This window comes from Plodia interpunctella, chromosome 16 (assembly GCF_027563975.2).
Source record: "Plodia interpunctella isolate USDA-ARS_2022_Savannah chromosome 16, ilPloInte3.2, whole genome shotgun sequence".
Taxonomy (NCBI): domain Eukaryota; kingdom Metazoa; phylum Arthropoda; class Insecta; order Lepidoptera; family Pyralidae; genus Plodia; species Plodia interpunctella.
In genome coordinates this window covers 9647595-9666508 of record NC_071309.1, presented here as the reverse complement: position 1 = coordinate 9666508, position 18914 = coordinate 9647595, and the positions used below count along the sequence as shown (strand labels likewise).

General features: G+C 36.4%; 2 protein-coding genes and 1 long non-coding RNA gene across 4 annotated transcripts; all 3 read left to right on the top strand.

Annotated features, from left to right (window-relative positions):
* Positions 1 to 1730: 1730 nt before the first annotated feature.
* LOC128676579 (uncharacterized) lies at positions 1731 to 3715 on the top strand. The gene is made up of 3 exons (XR_008405432.2): positions 1731 to 2095; positions 2879 to 3004; positions 3531 to 3715. It is a non-coding gene; the product is annotated as an uncharacterized LOC128676579 (long non-coding RNA).
* Positions 3716 to 3859: 144 nt separating this feature from the next.
* Positions 3860 to 6806, top strand: LOC128676574 (uncharacterized). Of its 2 annotated transcripts, none has more exons than XM_053756757.2 (3): positions 3860 to 5406; positions 5861 to 6023; positions 6474 to 6806. In XM_053756757.2, the coding sequence occupies exons 1-3, from the start codon at positions 4626 to 4628 to the stop codon at positions 6679 to 6681; spliced, it is 1152 nt and encodes a 383-aa protein (XP_053612732.1). In that variant the 5' UTR covers positions 3860 to 4625; the 3' UTR covers positions 6682 to 6806. The 2 variants fall into 2 exon arrangements, with proteins under 2 accessions (XP_053612732.1, XP_053612730.1); XM_053756755.2 differs by having other exon boundaries at positions 4279 to 5406; positions 5861 to 6059.
* Positions 6807 to 17074: 10268 nt separating this feature from the next.
* LOC128676576 (uncharacterized oxidoreductase TM_0325-like) lies at positions 17075 to 17952 on the top strand. The gene has a single exon (XM_053756759.1). It carries the CDS (start codon positions 17118 to 17120, stop codon positions 17889 to 17891), a length of 774 nt encoding a protein of 257 aa, XP_053612734.1. The 5' UTR covers positions 17075 to 17117; the 3' UTR covers positions 17892 to 17952.
* Positions 17953 to 18914: the final 962 nt, after the last annotated feature.

The window sequence follows — 18914 nt, the reverse complement described above, 5'->3', positions numbered from 1 at the left end:
ATTTGAATTCAAACGAAAACGTAACGTTTTCCAAAATGCAGCTTGCTCGATGTGAAATCTACAAGCTCGCAGGGTGGGGCGTTCTCTGTTGTTATGCACCACCCCATCTTCACACACTGCGTCTTCATTATAATGCATTATCATATGTAAATAGCTTCATATGTCGGAAACAAGGATGAGCAGGTAACTTTTCTATGTAATTTAGATGAGCTCTAGATCTCTCTTTCTCATTCTTGCGCGTTCTCTGTTGCATTATCTTTACTATTTATTGAGGTTAGCGTTTGTGAGTTTGTATGTTTGAGGCGGGTAATCTCCGAAACTACAGAACCTATTACAAAAATTCTTTCATCATTAGAAAGTTACATTATCCAAGATTGCTATAGACTATATTTTATCTCAAAATTTCCACGGGCGCGAAGCCCCGGGCAACATCTAGTCGACAATAATTGGCTATTTAAAAATAAACCTTCCAATTTTACGATCAGCAGTCTCATATTAGCAGTTCCAAAGAAAGTTCTCTTTGGAAATGCTATTTTTGCCTATCAGGTGCCAAGATTTCTGTCCTTTTGTCGCCTCGTACAGCGTCCAAGTCGTTTGAAGGAAATCGCAGATGTTGGTCTAGGGCGAAGAGACGTATCGTTCGAATTCAGTCTTTGGTCTTTTACTACCTCGTGATAGAAAACGGAGTGAATATATGACATCACGGATGACGTCACCAGCAAGCCTATTTGTCCAACACCGATAACTGTCAGAGCACTAACAAACGCGTAACAATAGTTAACGACTGTTACAATACAGACATTTGGAGCCCTACAAATGCTTTCTTCGCATCAAAAGACCCCTATTTCCATACTCCTAAGGTACAATGTGATGAATTTTGAGGATCTTTTGAAAGGTCTCGATAACAGGCACCCCGTGGAGTAGGAGCTTTGTGACGGTAATTTTTATTCAGAGTGTACCCCTCGTTTGTACTTCATTATGTTACACTCATTTCACACTGGACACAGTTTTTAATAATGCTATTGGAGGAGAAACTTGGGAAATTCTATTCCCAAGGGAGTGAAAATTTACACTTATTCGTGACCCTTGAATTTTTATTCTGTAATTACATTGTCTTTTGATTTTTAATTGAAACTACAAATTAGAACTGTTGCTTATTCTGTTTATCGCTAAAAGTGACTGTTTACTTTAATGAATTGACTTTACAAACAGTCATTATACAGCATCCAAGTTGTTATTTATCAGGTCCCAAAAAAAGAATTGTTTGAAAGAATCATCGGCCGAAGTGTATCAAGTCTGTCAGGATATCTGTGACCATAGACAGATATGATGATAAAGACAAAGACAAAATGCATCCGGTTGTTTAAATATTGTGACGTTTCCTATGAATCACGATGTGATAAATCTTTGGATTCACAAAGATTTCTGATGGTATATAAACAAATACGACTACATATTTTGTACTTGTAACACAATTTGAAACAATCTGGATAAGTAAAATGAATGCACATTTGATGTTGACTGGCGCACGTTGCAGCTGCGGAGACTTTTCATTGGATAATCTCGACAATTGAGACGATTCAGGGATCAACAACTGTTGCCTGGAACCGTCTTGATCACAATAGAGTGCACAAGAGATTGGTACAATCAATCGCACTAGTTCCATCCAAATACCTAAGTAATTCTGTGAAGACGAAGTGACTGTTATTGGTCGCAACATTTTGCTTGTACACGATTTATGATTTTGAAATCTTCATGTACTTATAAGATATCTACAAGCTGTATTATAATAATCTGTTTCTGCTAACATGTTTTTGGTTGAAATTGAAGACTGCCAATCAAAATCCACTTTCGGCACAAGAAGTCTTTATAGTTATTTCTCTCAAATCGACTAGTTTCAAATGACATGCTTTCAGCGTCTGAAGGAATAAGTTCTGCAGCTAAGACATGTAACTTCTGCTATGAAATTGCAAATGGCATTGTATAACCAGCTGAACAGTTATCAGCTTACAGCGTCCAGCTATGTTTGACTCACTCACTCCATCGATATCGGGCTCATTTGTGATTCAGCCTTGATCGAAGTCAACAAAGCAAGGTAACATGAATATTATCTTTTAAATTTCAAGTAATTTATTAAAACTGGCCGGTACATTGAGCTGTCCTGCCCCACACCAGGGGTCGCACGAGCACGCGTCTGCAGCCGCTCAATTATTATGTTTATTTACATCGACGCATCCTCTCTGATCACTTTTTATCCTTTTGCTGATGGGGCACCCACTGGCGAGATGAAACGACGATCGCGGTCAATATTGTACCGTTTAAGATGAAAATCATGCGCATTAAATTTAGAGTCAACATTATTTAGATTTCTGTGCTGTCGACAACTCACCTGATTTACTTAATTGAGATAGAGATCTTAATTAGATCGTCAGAGATATGAAAAGGTACGTGCAAGTGTAATTTCTGTTACATAATTTATATTGAACATGAATGTGTCCCAGATAGAACTAAAACCCATAAACGTAATTATACAGTAGTACTAAATATATAGCAGTCAAAAACCAACATTTATTTCAAATCTAAATTTTATTATTCAACTTAAGATGACATACTTACATTACTTATTTACGTGAAAATTAAAAAAATAAAAACTTAAAACCAAGTCTACCGCCGACTTCCTAGGCGCAGGTGAAGAAGAAGCGACGCAACAAACTTCACCGCAGCCTCCTCCCGTCCTTCTCCAAGGACGTCAATTAACAAATGTGGATCTTATATTTAAATTTTTACAATGGTTATTAAGATTCTAGTCGATCGAATGATTACATACATTAGCCTTATCTCATAGACGTAACTTATTAATATTTACTTCTCTTTGCAGAATTCTTCCTACAAATACCTCACAATGATCAACATCAATCAGCCGACAAGCTGCGCACGCGTCGACCAGCTGTTCTCACTTCCTCTGTTCTCTGACTCCATCAATTGACAGCATCTGCACTTGACCGTAAGGATTATATTAACAATTTTTATGCTTTACAAGCTTTTGTTATTTGATTCTTATCTAACAGAATGACGAACCTAAGTAAAAGTCAAAATGTAGGTATATTGTTCTTATATTGATAAGCTTTATAGTAACGATGCTCCAGGTTCCCAAGATAAAGGGTTTACAATTCGATGGGTAGCCTTAAAATACGAAAATTAAATACAAAAGGACTACTTACTCTTATAGAAATTTCTTCCCAATAATGTTAAATGGTAATACAATTTACAATAGTAACAAAATATTATCTAACTATCTAAGTATTCTAATATTATCTAACTATCTCTATTTTTCTTATATCAACGTTTTCCCAGTTGCTTCCACAGCCGTCGAGCGTCGGAGCCTAGGGTTTCCTACTTTTTTGTCTCCAATTCGCATGGTCGTTGGCATCCCTATTTGGAAGACTTATTTAATATTTAATACAATTTTACAGTTACAGACCAATACGTGTTAGTCAGATAGCTCACTAATCACAACTCTCATCAATTAGCAGCAAGTCGCGCACGCGCCGCCCAGCTGTACGCTTCCTCTGCTCCCTGACTCCGACAATTGACGGCATCTGTCTCCGACCAGGGAACTAGACCTGTAAAATTGCGATGTTTGTGACACAATCTCGCCTGAACCATTAAGCAGATTTCAAAAAACTTTGATAACTTAGTCTGACCTGAAATAAAAAAAGTCTGACCTAAAACCCACCGCATTCAAGTTTCTCAATTCTTGCCTAAAAGATAAAGTATTTCCAGTTATGTACGTAGATATTTAAAATTTGCAAGTGTAGAAAAATGAACGATTCAAACACTTTCTTTATCATTAATATTTACTTACGAAATATGGGTAAGTAGTTGCCGAACGTACTAGTAATATTTCTTTACAAGTTTTACATCTTTTACCATTACGACATAGACGGGACCTAATTTGATTCGAACAACAAAAGCAAACATGCCACACGGAAGATCAGCGTAAACTGGACAATCTCCAAGACCGACAAACTTATATCTACCGTCGATTAAATCAAATTTACCAACAGTCGCTGTGTTATGAGCTGCAAACATAAGTTTGTAAGGAGGCTGTTACTCAATCTGTATTGTGACGGTATGTATTGAAGTGATCCGTGGTCAACTGGCTGCTTCCGTTGAATCAGCTGTTTACTCAGGAATACTTGGTACGACTACAATAAACAATACATTTAAAATGCATTACTTAATAATATAATAATAATTATTCTCAAAGAAACCTAACTGTTAGTTCAATTTAGACGCCGTATGGAATAAAAACAAGATGTTTGTGTGAAGTAATGGTTCAATGAAATGTACTTGTGAAGTGAAAATAGGTTTTAACCTTGTTAAGAATAAGAAGGTAAAATATGAAAGCGATATGCTTATTAGCGAAGTACTACTAAATCCATAACAGATATACCAATTTGACATAAGTTGATCGGAGAAGTTTTTGATAGAAAGTAAATCTTGACATTCTGTCACCGACATGCCTGTTTGTGTATCGTAATTTTTGTAACTCCGAATTTATGTAGTGATGATTATGGAAATCAAATAAAAATGAAAAAAAATGCAATGATCGTCAAATTACAATGAGTGAAGCCAAAGCACCAGTGAAGCAAAATGAGTTGGAATCCTTTCGGAAATCGCAGAAGAAATCCTTGTTATTCAGCTCCAATGACCTGTCACGTATGGCCGAGCAGAGCTCCAGAGCCAGGCTGATGAAGCAGGTTGTCGGAACAGATGATTTGCTTCACGAAACATTTGAAAAACCCTTCTACTCCAAAAATGCTGAAACAGAGAATGAAGTAACAGAGTGTAAAGAGTATGTCACAGGGATCACCGTGTATCCGAGTCGAGTGGGCCTGCGATGGAATCCTTGCGTGGAAGTTAGCTCTGGAGAAGATATTCCGATACATCTAGAACCACAAAAATCAAAAAACCACTGCAATTGTGCAAATTGCACGTCAAAACACTGTCCTTCGAAACATTCATTTGGGTTTAGCAGAACTGGCTTTCGAGATAATATAATGAAGTTTAGCGACAAGACAACCATGACTCCGAAGTTGAACCACGCTAGTTGCAACGCGCGTACACCTTCAGTGTCTCCAAAGCCATCCTCCGCCTCAGTATCAGGATCGCAGTCCTCGTACAACACTGCCTGCTACTATCCACCGCCCCCACCTACAATGACACCACATCCATCTTTTAAAAAGCCAAAGGGAGTTTTGAGAGTTCCTTGCTACGATCCCGAACCATATTATGATGAAGTTGAAAAAGATACAGATGTGTATGAAAATTGCACTTATGTTAAGAAATTAAATAGACATTGTATCTCCAATTATCCTAATTTGAAGTTGGAATCAATTAAAGGTAAATTTCGAATATTAATAGTCTTAATAGTTTTAGACAAGACTCCGAATTTGTTGGCATCCTCTCATCTGTTACAAAAGAGGGTTGATTTCCGAACGGTTGAACACACATTCGATTAAATTATCTTTCAAATTAAAATTCTAAATCCAAATCCGTGCGGCAGTTTAGCTGCTACGATGCCACGGACAGACATACAGATACACGGACACTTTAAACTTATAACTCCCCTCCTTATGTCGTCGGGGTTTAAAAATATCAACAATTTTAAGATGATGATGATAGGTTTACTGAAGAAATTTCACTTGAAATAAGAGGCACCTTTGTTCTTACGTTCCTATTAGAAGGCACCTTTATTAGAGGCACCTTTGTTCTTAAGTTCCTATTTACTGCTTTAACTCTCTTTCTGTGTACTTAAACCAGTAAATAAATGAAAAAAATCATTATTTATGTCCAGGCAAAAGAAACCTCTACAACGAAGGGATAAGCGACAAAGTAGCGGAGCAGTACCCCGTGACGCCCCCCCAATGCCCCCACAGAGTGATGTTCGGGGCCAAGTCATTCTGCGGCAACATGTGCCCCAACTGCTGCTGCATGCCGCCTACTACGAAGGGTTCCAGGTACCACCAGGAGTGCAAACGGGCGGAGTATAAAGGGTAATTTCCTTGCTACAGATTTCAGTAACAGATTTGCAGAATATGTATCTTTTCTGACCATGACGTGATGGTGCATCTGTTAACTATGATTTGATCCGCCATGATCTTTTATTCAAGATTTCTCTGATAAGATATATATACCTATTTAGGATCATTATGATAATTCATAGACAGTAGTAACATTGCAGCTGGATCAGAAGATTTAAAGTTTAATGGAAAATCCATTCTTTAAAAGTATGACATTATACAAATAAACTCAACCATCAAAAAAAACTAATTTTTTTTCTCGAAGTTAAAGACAAAGCATAATGAGAAATTAGACCATCTTTTATAAGTATATGTAGGCGTATGTGTGTTCACAATAAAGATATTCTATTCTATTTAGTAGATAAATCAAATGTAAATTTTCTTCAGGCCCGTATATTACGATTTAGAACCAGAGGAGATGCAGAATTTTGTGGCGATCCCACGCGTGGTGCTTGACCGCTACGTCGCGCCGATCGGACGGGCGCACAGAGCCCCGTCCATCATCCTGCCCAAGAAGATGCTGACCTCAGAGCGAGACATAGAGATGTTTGTAATGGAACAGAAGGCCAAGCGAAAGCATAAGAAAGGGAGGTGATTTGGACACATATTGATTGATGGACAGCTACGTTATTTATTGTGAGATAATCATGAATCAGGCTATGAAGTTTTGGACTTTTCATACATTAAATAAAAAGCAGGAAAAGTTTATTTTATTTAATATCGCGGCGAAGTTGAATCGGGTAGTTCTTGACTTGTTTTGAACTTCCGTTTTAAATTTGATTCCAATATGTGGCAGCACGAAATATAATATTGACAAAAAGAGACTAAACGCAACAATGTCCGCGCCACGATATATGTATTAAGTCCCGCGGCTTTATGTGGAACTTTTAATACATCGGCAACATTATTGTTGTCAGTGACTGTCTGAAATCATTTATCTGCGTCTGCGGGAAAAGCTTTTGAAAGCTGACGTCAGTGACAAATTTACTGGCGTCAGCTCAGCTTTAAAAAGCTTTTATAATACGTCAACCCTCCGTAATACAAAATGCATATTTACGTAAAAATTAGGTATATAACAAAAGGAGCTTAACTACTTGTGGAAGACATCAAACTATGCCGAGACTGATAGGTATCTTGTACTATGTATATCTAGGCAAGCCAGGTCCAGTAACACACGGCAAGAAGCGGAAGACAAGTACACTCTATCAAAATCATACATGTTTTTATATAGTTTTTGACCATGTTGTTGTTACACTTTCAGAAGAAAAAATATGTCAGAAACAATCACGGTAAGCCTTTCTGGCATGATAGAGAGGGACTCACTTTACATGAGTTTCTTTTGATATTTCGACATATCTAGTTCCAGAAAGCCAGCAATTTGTAGCTTTTTGAGAAAATACTATATAATATAAAATTTGTCATGAAAATGTACCTGAGAAGGTCTAATTTCCGAATGATTTGATTTGACAATTAAAACTTGTTTTCGTGATTCAATAGAGATTGCGCCGTGAACTTTGAAGAGATCACTTTTGACCAAACTAAGTACGAGTAGGTTGGGTTTTAACGTTTCACGTTGGTGCAGAATAATTGATACAAGATCGAGTACCCCTCATTTTTATCGTTAATAAACTTTTTACGCGCGTATTTATCGTCGAACTGTTTTAATTGCGACCACCACGGTCAATTATCGTTTTATTATGGAAAGGCTCAATGCACACAATATTTTCTACTAGAATTCGCCAGATCTACAATTTTATAGGCTTCATGACTGTGATATAGGACATAGGACATTCCAGGATTGCCGCCCACGATGGTACGGCCACGTTTTGTGTGAACCAGTACAAGTATCAGGCTTGGCTGGCTATACTTTCTGCCTGGTTCTGGAAGACGGGACAAACCCCAGAAATGCTAGCTTGATTGAGTGTCAACGGTCTGAAAATTAATAATGTTGAGGATCGTGTGCATTGTAGGATAATAAGTAGGAAAGCGGACCCTGGGCTCCGCATGACTTCGGGAGAAACCAGGAAAATGCTCAGATAAAAGAAAAAAAGAGTTAAAGCAATTTGTGTGCACCCTTCTTTACAATGTCGCTCCGAGCGGGCTGTCTTGTGTTCACTTGTTAATTTTTATTGACACTCTTCATAAACGTGGAGACGTGGCGTGACAACAATATAGTGAGAGAGGCATAATATTTTTATTGGGAAATTATATTTATTATGGTTAATATAATAGTTGGTAAGGACGTCGTGTTATGAAAGTCACAATTTATTTTCATACAGATGCATATCATATTTTCATGGAAAGTATAGAATAACAAGAATACTTGACTCGGTGATCGGAATTAGAAACTTGCAATAGTAATTTTTCTTTTCAAATTTATTCAACAGCAGCGACGCACCGCACTCGTCATATTTGATTACAAATAGGAACACACATCGGAACAGGTGAAACAAAACATTTGTAAAAAAAATACCAATGCTTATATACATTGTTTCACAATATTTAGCTTTACGTTAAAAATGTCAGTTTAACGATAATTTTTACGACTTCATTTCGGCAGGTTGCGCACAGGTAGGACAATCAGGCCGATAACGCGCTTTTATTGCTAAAACACAATAAAACTTAACCTATAAAGCAACAAACAGTGTAAATAAAAGCTTAAAAAGCTAAAAACAGTGGGAAAGCAATGACTGAAGCAGTAAAAATGTTATGGTCGCTATCAATTTTAAAATGTCACTGTGGGTTTGGGATAGAGGTTTGTTTTTTTGACATTTATAGTTTGGACTAGCCTCTGAGGGCAGTACGAATTTCGACACTAAAATTTTTGGTGGCACATGATGTAGGACTGAAGTAGAACGTCACACCTCCTAACACCTGGATCATTATCATACTGAGATTGGACAAGAAGAGGACAAGAACAAAAAAAATTAAAACAAATACAACTTGAGTGTAAGTATTTGGAGAAGAAAAATAAAAATTTTCTAAATTGACGTGTATGCTTAATTTTCTGATAATATTAGGACGACTCCAAATCGAAGTATAAGAAACGAACTTATCTTCTTCCAAAACACTTCCTAAACCTTCTTTCCCAAACACCACCACTGCGACGATACATCAAAAGAAAGATAGTTTCGTATTGAAATAGTATGTAATTATAAAAAAATACTAGGTGTTGTCCTTACGCGTTTAGCTCAAGAACAATAAAAATGAAACCCTTCTAGAGCCCAAATTCTCTCTGCCAGTATCCGACATCATGATAAGCGCCAGTAAAATTGAAATACTACTACACTATTCCATTTTAACGACTGGCAACACTACTATATTACGCGTAAAACAAAGTGATCCGATAACACAGCAGTTACGGCGACGCATGATATACGGCCAATCAAACGCACCGTTAATATAGAGGCCCTTAAATTTTTAATGTCCTGATTATTTTTTAACTATTGCGTCCCTTCAAGAAATAGATTTTTCTTTTCTTTTTCATGTGGGCAACACTTATGCTGTTAGTTTACTAACTGGCCTGTCTCAGCCACCACTCCTAAACACCATTTATGAGTATACAAAATTTAAAATCAATACATAAATATTTCATTTCGAACTTTCTACCCACAAAGTTTCCGGCTGCTTAAATACAAAAAATGTTTTAATTAAATCAAATTTCCTAACACGCCAATTCTTTTAGCGAATTCTCGACGAGGTGTCAACGAGACTCAAAAGTTAGTTAGTTAGTTTGTTTGTTTGTTTATATGATTATAATAACTGCTATAGCAATTCCATGTCCTACAAAATGTTAAGAGCTTATGCCTTCGTCTGTGAAATTATCTGGGTGTAAAATATGCAACGGCGTCTTTGGCAATGATAGTGGTTTCATTCTACCTTCTATCTAAATTTGCCATTTCATAGGCTAATAAATCAATCAGAATGCAGGTTTCCTCACGTTGTTGAACTTCGCCGGAAGCAAATAGGTAATCGTCTATATTTATTTATTTATTTCACACATTTTTACATCTACCATTACAGGTTATTAACCTAAAATATAAATCAATAGTCACACGAGTGAGATTGTTTTGTATTCGTGCCTCATGAGTAGGTACATTCATGGGGCTTAAAAGATCTTGTTAAAAATATTCGAATGTTAAATGCTCACCTAAATTTATTAAATTACGAGGTCCGTCTGTGATAAACTAATTACGACCGTCGCATGCAGTTGTTAGTTAATTAAAGTTGATGCTTAATATTATTTTTAATCGTGTCTGAAGCTCACCAGCGTTAATTGCTGATTTATTATTACTTTGTTGATCAAAATTGTAAATAGGTAGGAATTTGTTTTATTGTTTTGAAAATTACACTTTTACAGGTACGTTTTCACGTAAAATTATATATTATATAGTAATTTCTCGAAAAGTTACAATAATCTCTTAACAGGTCTCTTTCTTCTGAGTGTTTCCTAAAGCATCGGGGCCTAGGATCTCTATTTCTTACATTTTCTTCTCCACTTAGCTCAGCACGAGCTTCGGCACCCATTGTTGTCAAAAATTAACGTTTATGAAATAACAGATGATAATTCTATTATAAAAACATTCAGAGTTAGGCATGCATGGTCGTTTGCATGTAAATTTTCATTATAAAAGAGATTACAACTCGGCTATGTAATTATCCGCTTCCGACGCCCGCACGCCCCTGTTTTAATTAATTGTTTTAACTTTGATAAGGACTGTCTATTCTACAATTAACAACGATTTTGAAAATAACAATGAGATGAAGAAATTCTAGAATTAAACGGGAATCGAACTCAGACTTTGGCAGGGGCCAAGTCGATTCAATTCAAAATTAGTGAGAAAGAAAGTGTGATAATAACAAAACCAGCCTGGGGCTCGAATCTCATGCAATCGAAGTCAATTTCACCAATTTTTTCGGTTTAACATGGTTTATCGAAAAATTACAATTGAGAGAGTTTAATTCAATGCATCAGTCGATCGATATTTCCCATTGTACCTAAATTTGCTCAAAACCTTCGAAAAAAAATTGAGAAAATTGATGATATAAACTTAGATTGCGTGAGAGTCGGGCCCTGGTCAGATATTGTTACATAAGATAATAACATTAACCGTGATACATTTAGAAGAATAGACGGATAAAGAGGAAGATATGATCCATTTTTCTTATATTGACATTACTTTAACATCCATATAATTTATTCCATTCGTGTATCTTTAGCCTAGAATACAGATTCTATACAATGCTGGTAATTCTCTATAGCCAATGGAACAAGGGAAAAAGGTGTATTAACCATTGATAAAGAAAGTAATATTAGGTTTATCTACCACTTTTGTTCTCTTCTGAGTTTACCTTTCACATTCCACCCATGTTTGCTTCCTCTATAGTTTCAATATTACTAATGATCGAATCGTACGCCGTCACCACCTAGTCGTTTATCCAATCAACTTTATTTTCCTTTACATCGATATCGTGTTATTCCGCGCCATGTTCTGATACTTTAGTATTGAAGTCAAAAGTCAACATTATATCATTAAACATTACAAAGCAACTTAACCCTTGTGACAGCGACTCAATTGCCGGCCAAATGCCGGGCATACTTCCCCCGCAACCCGTTCCATCATTGCATTGACATTTATTTCCTCTACACTATCTGATTATAAGTCATCCCGCTATTAAATATCTCAATTCGAGCCGCATGAGCGATGAAACAGTGTGTGTTTTAATAAATCTGTTATTATTTGGCGGCATATATCAAAAGATATCAAAATGACGGGTGGACTTTAGTGCGCCGCGGCAGGGGTGCCACACTAGGACCAGCCTTTTTTATTGTGGCGGTCATTTGCATACAGATAGAGGCATGTGACGTGTTAATAAGTATTAATTGCTATTACAGTTTTGATGGTGTATTTTCCGAATTAAAACTGTGAATGTTTTTATGCTTATTTTATAAATTTATTTAGTTTTACCTAAATGTATGTTGTTCATTCTTTGGGTTTTAAGTATTTAACTGTTGCCTGCAGCTCCGCCACGATACCTTTGATCTCGGGTTATTCACTATATATACCTATTAAAAATTTCACCAAAATCGGTCCCACTTGATAGACTTTCGCATTTATAATATTTGTATGGATTTGGTAAAATTAACTAATATTAAACTTGAAATTCTAAAAATTGTCCGTAAGGTATGGTATTTCGAAAGTTGAAATCAAAAATAGTAGTAGTTTATAAACTACTAAATAATACTGTTTTTTTTTTCAGAAATTAATTGTATTCAATAAATCTGAACAACCGAAGATTGGCGACCCCAGTGTCGGCTCCCAATCAATCACGACCAGTCATCGAGTGGCGCATTGCGATCAACAGACAAACAGACGCATCATTAGTACAATATACGATCAACTGCCCAACAACCTGCCCAAATTCATTGCAAAAACGCCTTTATTTCCACCGCATATAGGTCTCTGCAGAACTTAAAATGCGATTGACTGTGTATGGACATCGATTGAGATGTTGGGTTTGGTTCAGGCTAATGTATTACCAATTTTTGTTGGTGTAACATCGTAGACATATTTTGCATGATTAGGAGAATAAATGGCAATGTTTCGCGGAAAATACCGCTGCAACGTGGCCTTCGAGGTTCGCAGAGCCAAGACCAAGGGTTTATATGGTATAAAGTCTCTATCTATCGCGAAAAAGGTTTTAGAAACTTAGGTATCGCGGTCAAAATGTTTCCGTTAGTGGAACGTTGTTAACATGTTGAATATCTATTGTGATATTGGCGTCATTAGACATGTACATGATTCTTTCTTATCGAGTGTGTTAATTTGTAACACTGCCGTGCCAGATTTTATTCAAGGCGGCTAAAGGCATCTGACACGTCTTTTGCAACAACCCACCGTGTCTAGTGGAAACACACTAGTGCACTTAAACTGTCAACCAGTGTGCAGGTTTCCTTAAGATGTTTTCCTTCACCGAAAGCAAGTGGTGGTCAATGAAAACTACTATACATGGGTCAGATTGGTATACAAACTCATGTGGCACGAGTATGATTCGAACATGGGACCTTTTGATCACAAATAGACGGTGTAAGTAAGTAGACTTGATCACCACCGCTTCTAAATACATGATAGCGAAATGCTTCTACTTTAATAAATGCGAAAATTTGTATGTCAAAATATACTGGCCTGATTCATGTTTGTTACGCCTGGGATCTTGGATATAATTTTTATTTTAGAGTCCTGTTACTATTCCGCGTTTTGAGATAGTTTCGAGAAGGGTCTCCGGTTCTACCTACTTGTCACGATCTAAGCCATCTTCCGCACGGGTAACATCAACAAGGCAAAAATGATTTCTTTCGAGAAACAGGTTTTAAACTTTACGAATTCAGCTGACCAACACAATATCTACATTAACTGTACTTCATTCCTCATTATTCATAATAAGATCTCAATTCAAATTAACTTTTTACCGCAATTCATTGAAATACGTAAAAAGCATATTACATTTCTTGTATCAATTAAGCTAATAATATGTCAACCATCGTTCTTCTCGCAAATTTACAATTGAAATGAAACCAATCATTAATCATTTAAATGTCAACCTTCAGGGAAACTAGTAAGGTTGATTTTGTGTCAGCAAAATGGTACAACTTTAGATTTACTCTAAACTCTCTCATCATTGTGTTTTCCCGGTTACATTAGGAGCTGTGATGCCTGGAAGCCTAGGGGTCGCATAAAAATATCCATTAAATTTGTAAATAACCATTAAATTTGGCTATGATTTACTACTGGTTATTGGACCTCTTTAGGGATGCTACTGCTGCCTATCATCTGTTAAGGCACGTGTCCCTTAGTCGCCTCGTACGACATCCACAAGAGGATATGGAGTGGTTCTATTCTAGGGCGGAACCACACGGCATATGTTAAGATTTACTCTAACTACTTCATTCCATTTGACCTTATTCAGCGGAGGGGGTTCGAGTTGTCTTTCTCTCATTGGACTCAAATTCAAATCATTGTTTCTGAAATTCTTCACAAACACTTTTTTACGTCAAATTTCTTTTCAGTTTCAATCTACTGATATTTCGAAGAAGAACTCCTGAGCTTTACTAAAAATGCATAATTCTTCTCCATAATCTTTACATATAATAAAACTGTAATTTGTACACAAATTGTATACAATAAGACATAGATTTAGGAAGGGCCACGCGTACTATGACGCATCTGTCGGCCGTTTGTGAAAATTTTACATTTATTCTGTTGAACTGTTCACATATAGATATGACGATAAATTATGTCAATAAAAATATCCAATCTTGTAGGATATTTTATCTGTTAATCTTTAAGCATATATTTATTATAGTTGTCTTATCACGGGCAACATTTTAATACCTCTTACAGCTAAATGATTTGTCATTATTTCCACCATAAAATACATTTTAAAAAATGATGGTCACAGTCGAGCCATTCTGCTCAATTAGGTTTTGCGATTTATAAATGTCCACAGAGTTACGAACAACTTAGACAGCACAAATCTCACTTTTTAAAAATCGCAATTAAAATCAAGTCCTTTATTCAGAAGATAGACTTTTACAAGCACACTTCACGTCATACTTTACTAACTACTAGCGACATAAAATTCTACAAAACGAATTTTCATATAAAATTGGTATATGTTACGGGAGTTACAGTATGAGTCGTGAACTCGTAATTGCAATTTAACGAATAACGCTTGTTGAGTAGGTACATGTTTTAGATCAAATACCTGTAGCTTAATAATAGCTATTATTTAATTATACTAGCGACCCGTCCGGGGCTTCGCTCGGGTAACACAAAAACAAAATATACACCTAACCCTTCCTCAGGAATCAACTATCGATGAAAAGAACCTGCATCAAAATCCGTTGCATTTTAAAGATGTAAACATAGGGATAGACAGACAGCGGGAAGCGACTTTGTTTTATACTATGTAGTGATGTAGTATAATACATTGCATTACTTTGCATACAATATAATGCTTTCTCATCCATATATAATGTAGTAGTTATATATGGATGAGAAAGCATTATTTTATGAAATGACTGATAATATTTATCGGGTCAAATCTTTAACAATTATCAGTAAAGTCAAGTCGCTTTTTATCTTCAATATTGTACTATGTCATTGAGTTTTCATGGGGAATTTTCTAGCTTTCATGTATTATGTCGGCATTTTATCATTTGCAAGTTCATGCGACGATTATTTAGTTTGATTTCGATCGAATTGTATTTATCTAACAAATGTGCGCAGTACCTAATTGAGAATTCTAGTTTTACGTTATAAAGCCGTGTACGGACTTGAGGCAGATTCGTGTGAGGCATCAGATGCTACGAATCAGGTGCGATCAAGGGCAACATATAAGACGAATACTGCCCTTAACTTAAAATAAATGACTTATGTTTAAACACTTTGTACATAAATATATGAGATGAATGTCTACAATTTTATGAAGTCTATGGTTCTGTCTTAAAAGATGGCCAAACTAGTTGTTTTTTTCGGAGTTGTCTCCGTGATCGCAGGGAGGGGGGTTGCGTTAAGATCGTTCGTGTAGCTGTCACATGATTGGTTTTGCTCGTAATGTCCTACAGACGCCGCCGTCTTTGATCTCGCCGCCCACCTCAACCGCCGACAAAGTGAAATCTACTTTGTTACATATCGGTAGAGCTCAAATTGTAGTGTTAATGGTTTAGCGAAGGCATTTAATATCTTTATTAATGTAGCCAAGATGCGATGATCGATGATAACTAATTATTAGAAATATTTCGTTGACCGCGCGACCCCGCTTTCAATTTAAACATTCAATTTTGGTCTTTAGTGCTTCGTCTCAAGTTGGTAAGTTTGGTGATTAGCAAAAGATGATCTTCAGCTAAGGCGCAGTTCCGTAGCTAATTTTTATCATTATGCAAATGTTGCTATCTGTCTTTGCAACAAAAAGGGATGCAAGTATACACACGAAAGAGAAGACCTTATTCTAAATACTCATTGCATTATCATACTGTCCAATACTGGACATTACATTATTTAGTAGCCATTTATGTCCCAGTGTTCGGCAAAGGCCTCTCTCTCTCTCTCTCTCTCTCTCTCTCTCTCTCTCTCTCTCCTACGACGCTCGGTCATCCTTTAGTGAACTTCCTCAGTTCGCCACTCCAGCGCATCCGTGGACGACCCGGCCATGGAAATACAAAACTTTGATATACACTTGATTCAGTCAAGTTCGTTCTCCTGACGAGTACGTGCTTGTATCAGTAACTATATTCCGCATTTTAAACAAGGGTTAATAATACTATTATCGCTATATCATCCTCTATGGTCCACATAAAAATCAGCGGTATATTATTTTATAATAATCATAGTAATAAAAGTCTAGGATTTGCAAAAGGTTATGATGATGGCTTTTTGTTATACTAGTACACAGTAGTCATGCACCGGTAATCTTAATACCTGTGGTTCCATGTATTTTTTACACTATCACGCTAACACATAAGTACTTATAGGTATATTAAAGGAACTTAGCACGAAACTGTCTCTACCGTGGTCGTGGTCGGAGTCAGACAAGTATTTGCGGTGTGAAGTTGTGGTGGAGGCACTAGTTTTTGTAGTCTCATTACGGCTGGTGCACATTACACTCACAGTATTCGATTTTTTGTTTAAAATTGTATGACTCCGTAAAATTTTTCAGTCTGGCTTCGATCATGACGACTGCAAGGTGGTTGAAACATCAGCTGCATTACATTAAAGCCAATTGTCCCGCTAATACATAAGTGGTTATGATTTTATTACCTTTAAGATACTGGAATGAAAGTAAAAAAAAACTACAAAATTCCTACTTCGTGTTAGTGTCACTGTTATGCTGATGCTACTTGTTATCATTTCAATGGCAATGTATCGATAATCCGAGTGAAAGATAACATCCTAAAGTACATACTCGATGTGGTTATAAAAATGCTAACAACAATGATTGTTCATCAAATCTGAATCTGACAGTCGTACAATGAGTTTTTCAAACAAAGTTGTGATCGTGACCGGTGCTAGTTCAGGCATAGGAGCTTCTACAGGAGTGCTGTTCAGCCACAGAGGAGCTAATGTAGTGCTGGTCGGCAGGAACGAGAAAAAATTGAAAAACGTCGCTGAGAAATGCTCCAAAGGAGGCATTGCTCCACTAGTAGTGGTCGCAGACGTCGGCAAAGATAATGACGCTGAACGGATTGTCCAAGAAACAATCAAGAAATACGGGAAACTGGATGTCCTTGTCAACAACGCTGGAGTCGCTGTCTACGGGAATATACTCAATGGAGATTTAGTAAAAGCTTATGATGAAACCATGCAGGTGAATATACGAGCTGTTGTTAAACTGACAACTCTTGCTGCACCACATTTAATAGAAACGAAAGGGTGCATAGTCAACATATCCAGCATTGAAGGTAAGAAAGCGTCAATGGGAAATCACTTACCTTATTCTGTCAGTAAAGCTGCTTTGGATCATTTTACGAGAGGATCTGCCTTGGAATTAGCACCAAAAGGAGTCAGAGTTAACACTGTTAGTCCAGGGCCTGTAAAGACAGATATTCTAGAAAATTCCAAGATTAATCTGAACTGGGACGAGGTCGCAAATATAATGACTGTTCTAAAAAGAGTCTCTGAACCAGAGGAGATTGCTGAATTGATTCTGTACTTGGCCAGTGATAAGGCTGTTGGTATCACTGGGTCAGACTTTTTAACCGACAATGGTACTCTTTTGGGCCAATTAAACGGGGAAATCAAGTAATTTTATAATTTGTATAAGTATTTGTTGTTGAAAATAAATAATGTATTATGTTAAAAAATATATTTTTTAAATTTGATCCGAGTGAACTGTGTGACTGTCGAAATGCAGCTAAAATCTTCGAAATTCCCTTGTTTTTACCCAGTCATCACCAGTAACAATATCAAGAACAATACCACGGATTATAGTTGTAATGGAATGGCACCTTTATTGTTTGCGTATCATGATACCTGAGTAAGCCCCGATTAGACACGGACATCTATCGAGAAAGCCCTTTTTTATTTAACCCTGTTTTTTTTTAAGCCTTATCGTTACCAAAACAAAGGCTGTTCGTAATTTTTTGATAATTTATCCGCAAACAATAAACATTTGGATAATGGTAAAAAACAAAAGTCTTGTCAAATCCTGTACTTTTGGAAAAGTATTAAGGATTAAGATCTTGAAAGAAAAAACTTCGGGAAATGTCCGACTGATGTTTATACAAATATAATCTTTTGCAAAGGTCTGCTTTTGAAGATTAGTAATTATTTTATCTTTCTTTAAGAGTTTTAAGAAATTTCCCATGTCTCGATTCTTTAAGTATACTAAGGTTATTTTTTCATCAACTGGGTCTAGTACTTCTGATTTTTTTTCTTTTCTACCCATTTTTCTCCATTCGTCTCCAATACTACATTTCAAAGTCTAACCCGGCTTATATTAGCAAGTCGAATATTGCCCAAAAATAGGAATTGACCAAACAATTAATTTCCAATAGGGCCATAGTAGTCCGCCTATTGTTTACTTTTGTTTTGTGCAATAAATTTTGAATAAAAATAAATCTGCAAATATAATTTTAAGGCGCTTCAGAGAGGCACCTCATCAATTTTTTCCTGTTGCCTATTGATTTAAACTTTGCCGTCGTTGACATTGTCTCGTATAATAGTTCAATTGTGTATTATAATTACCGATAGCTTTTCAGTTAATTCTTTCACTTTATAGCTACTATTATGTTTCTCTCACACACAAATCACGGCCAGCTTGTTCTTG

Coding starts and splice junctions, on each gene's coding strand:
- LOC128676574 (XM_053756755.2), top strand. CDS start 4,626: ATGAGTGAAGCCAAAGCACCAGTGAAGCAAAATGAGTTGGAATCCTTT. Junction 5,407..5,860: donor GAAGTTGGAATCAATTAAAG/GTAAATTTCGAA, acceptor ATTTATGTCCAG/GCAAAAGAAACCTCTACAAC. Junction 6,060..6,473: donor AAACGGGCGGAGTATAAAGG/GTAATTTCCTTG, acceptor AATTTTCTTCAG/GCCCGTATATTACGATTTAG.
- LOC128676576 (XM_053756759.1), top strand. CDS start 17,118: ATGAGTTTTTCAAACAAAGTTGTGATCGTGACCGGTGCTAGTTCAGGC.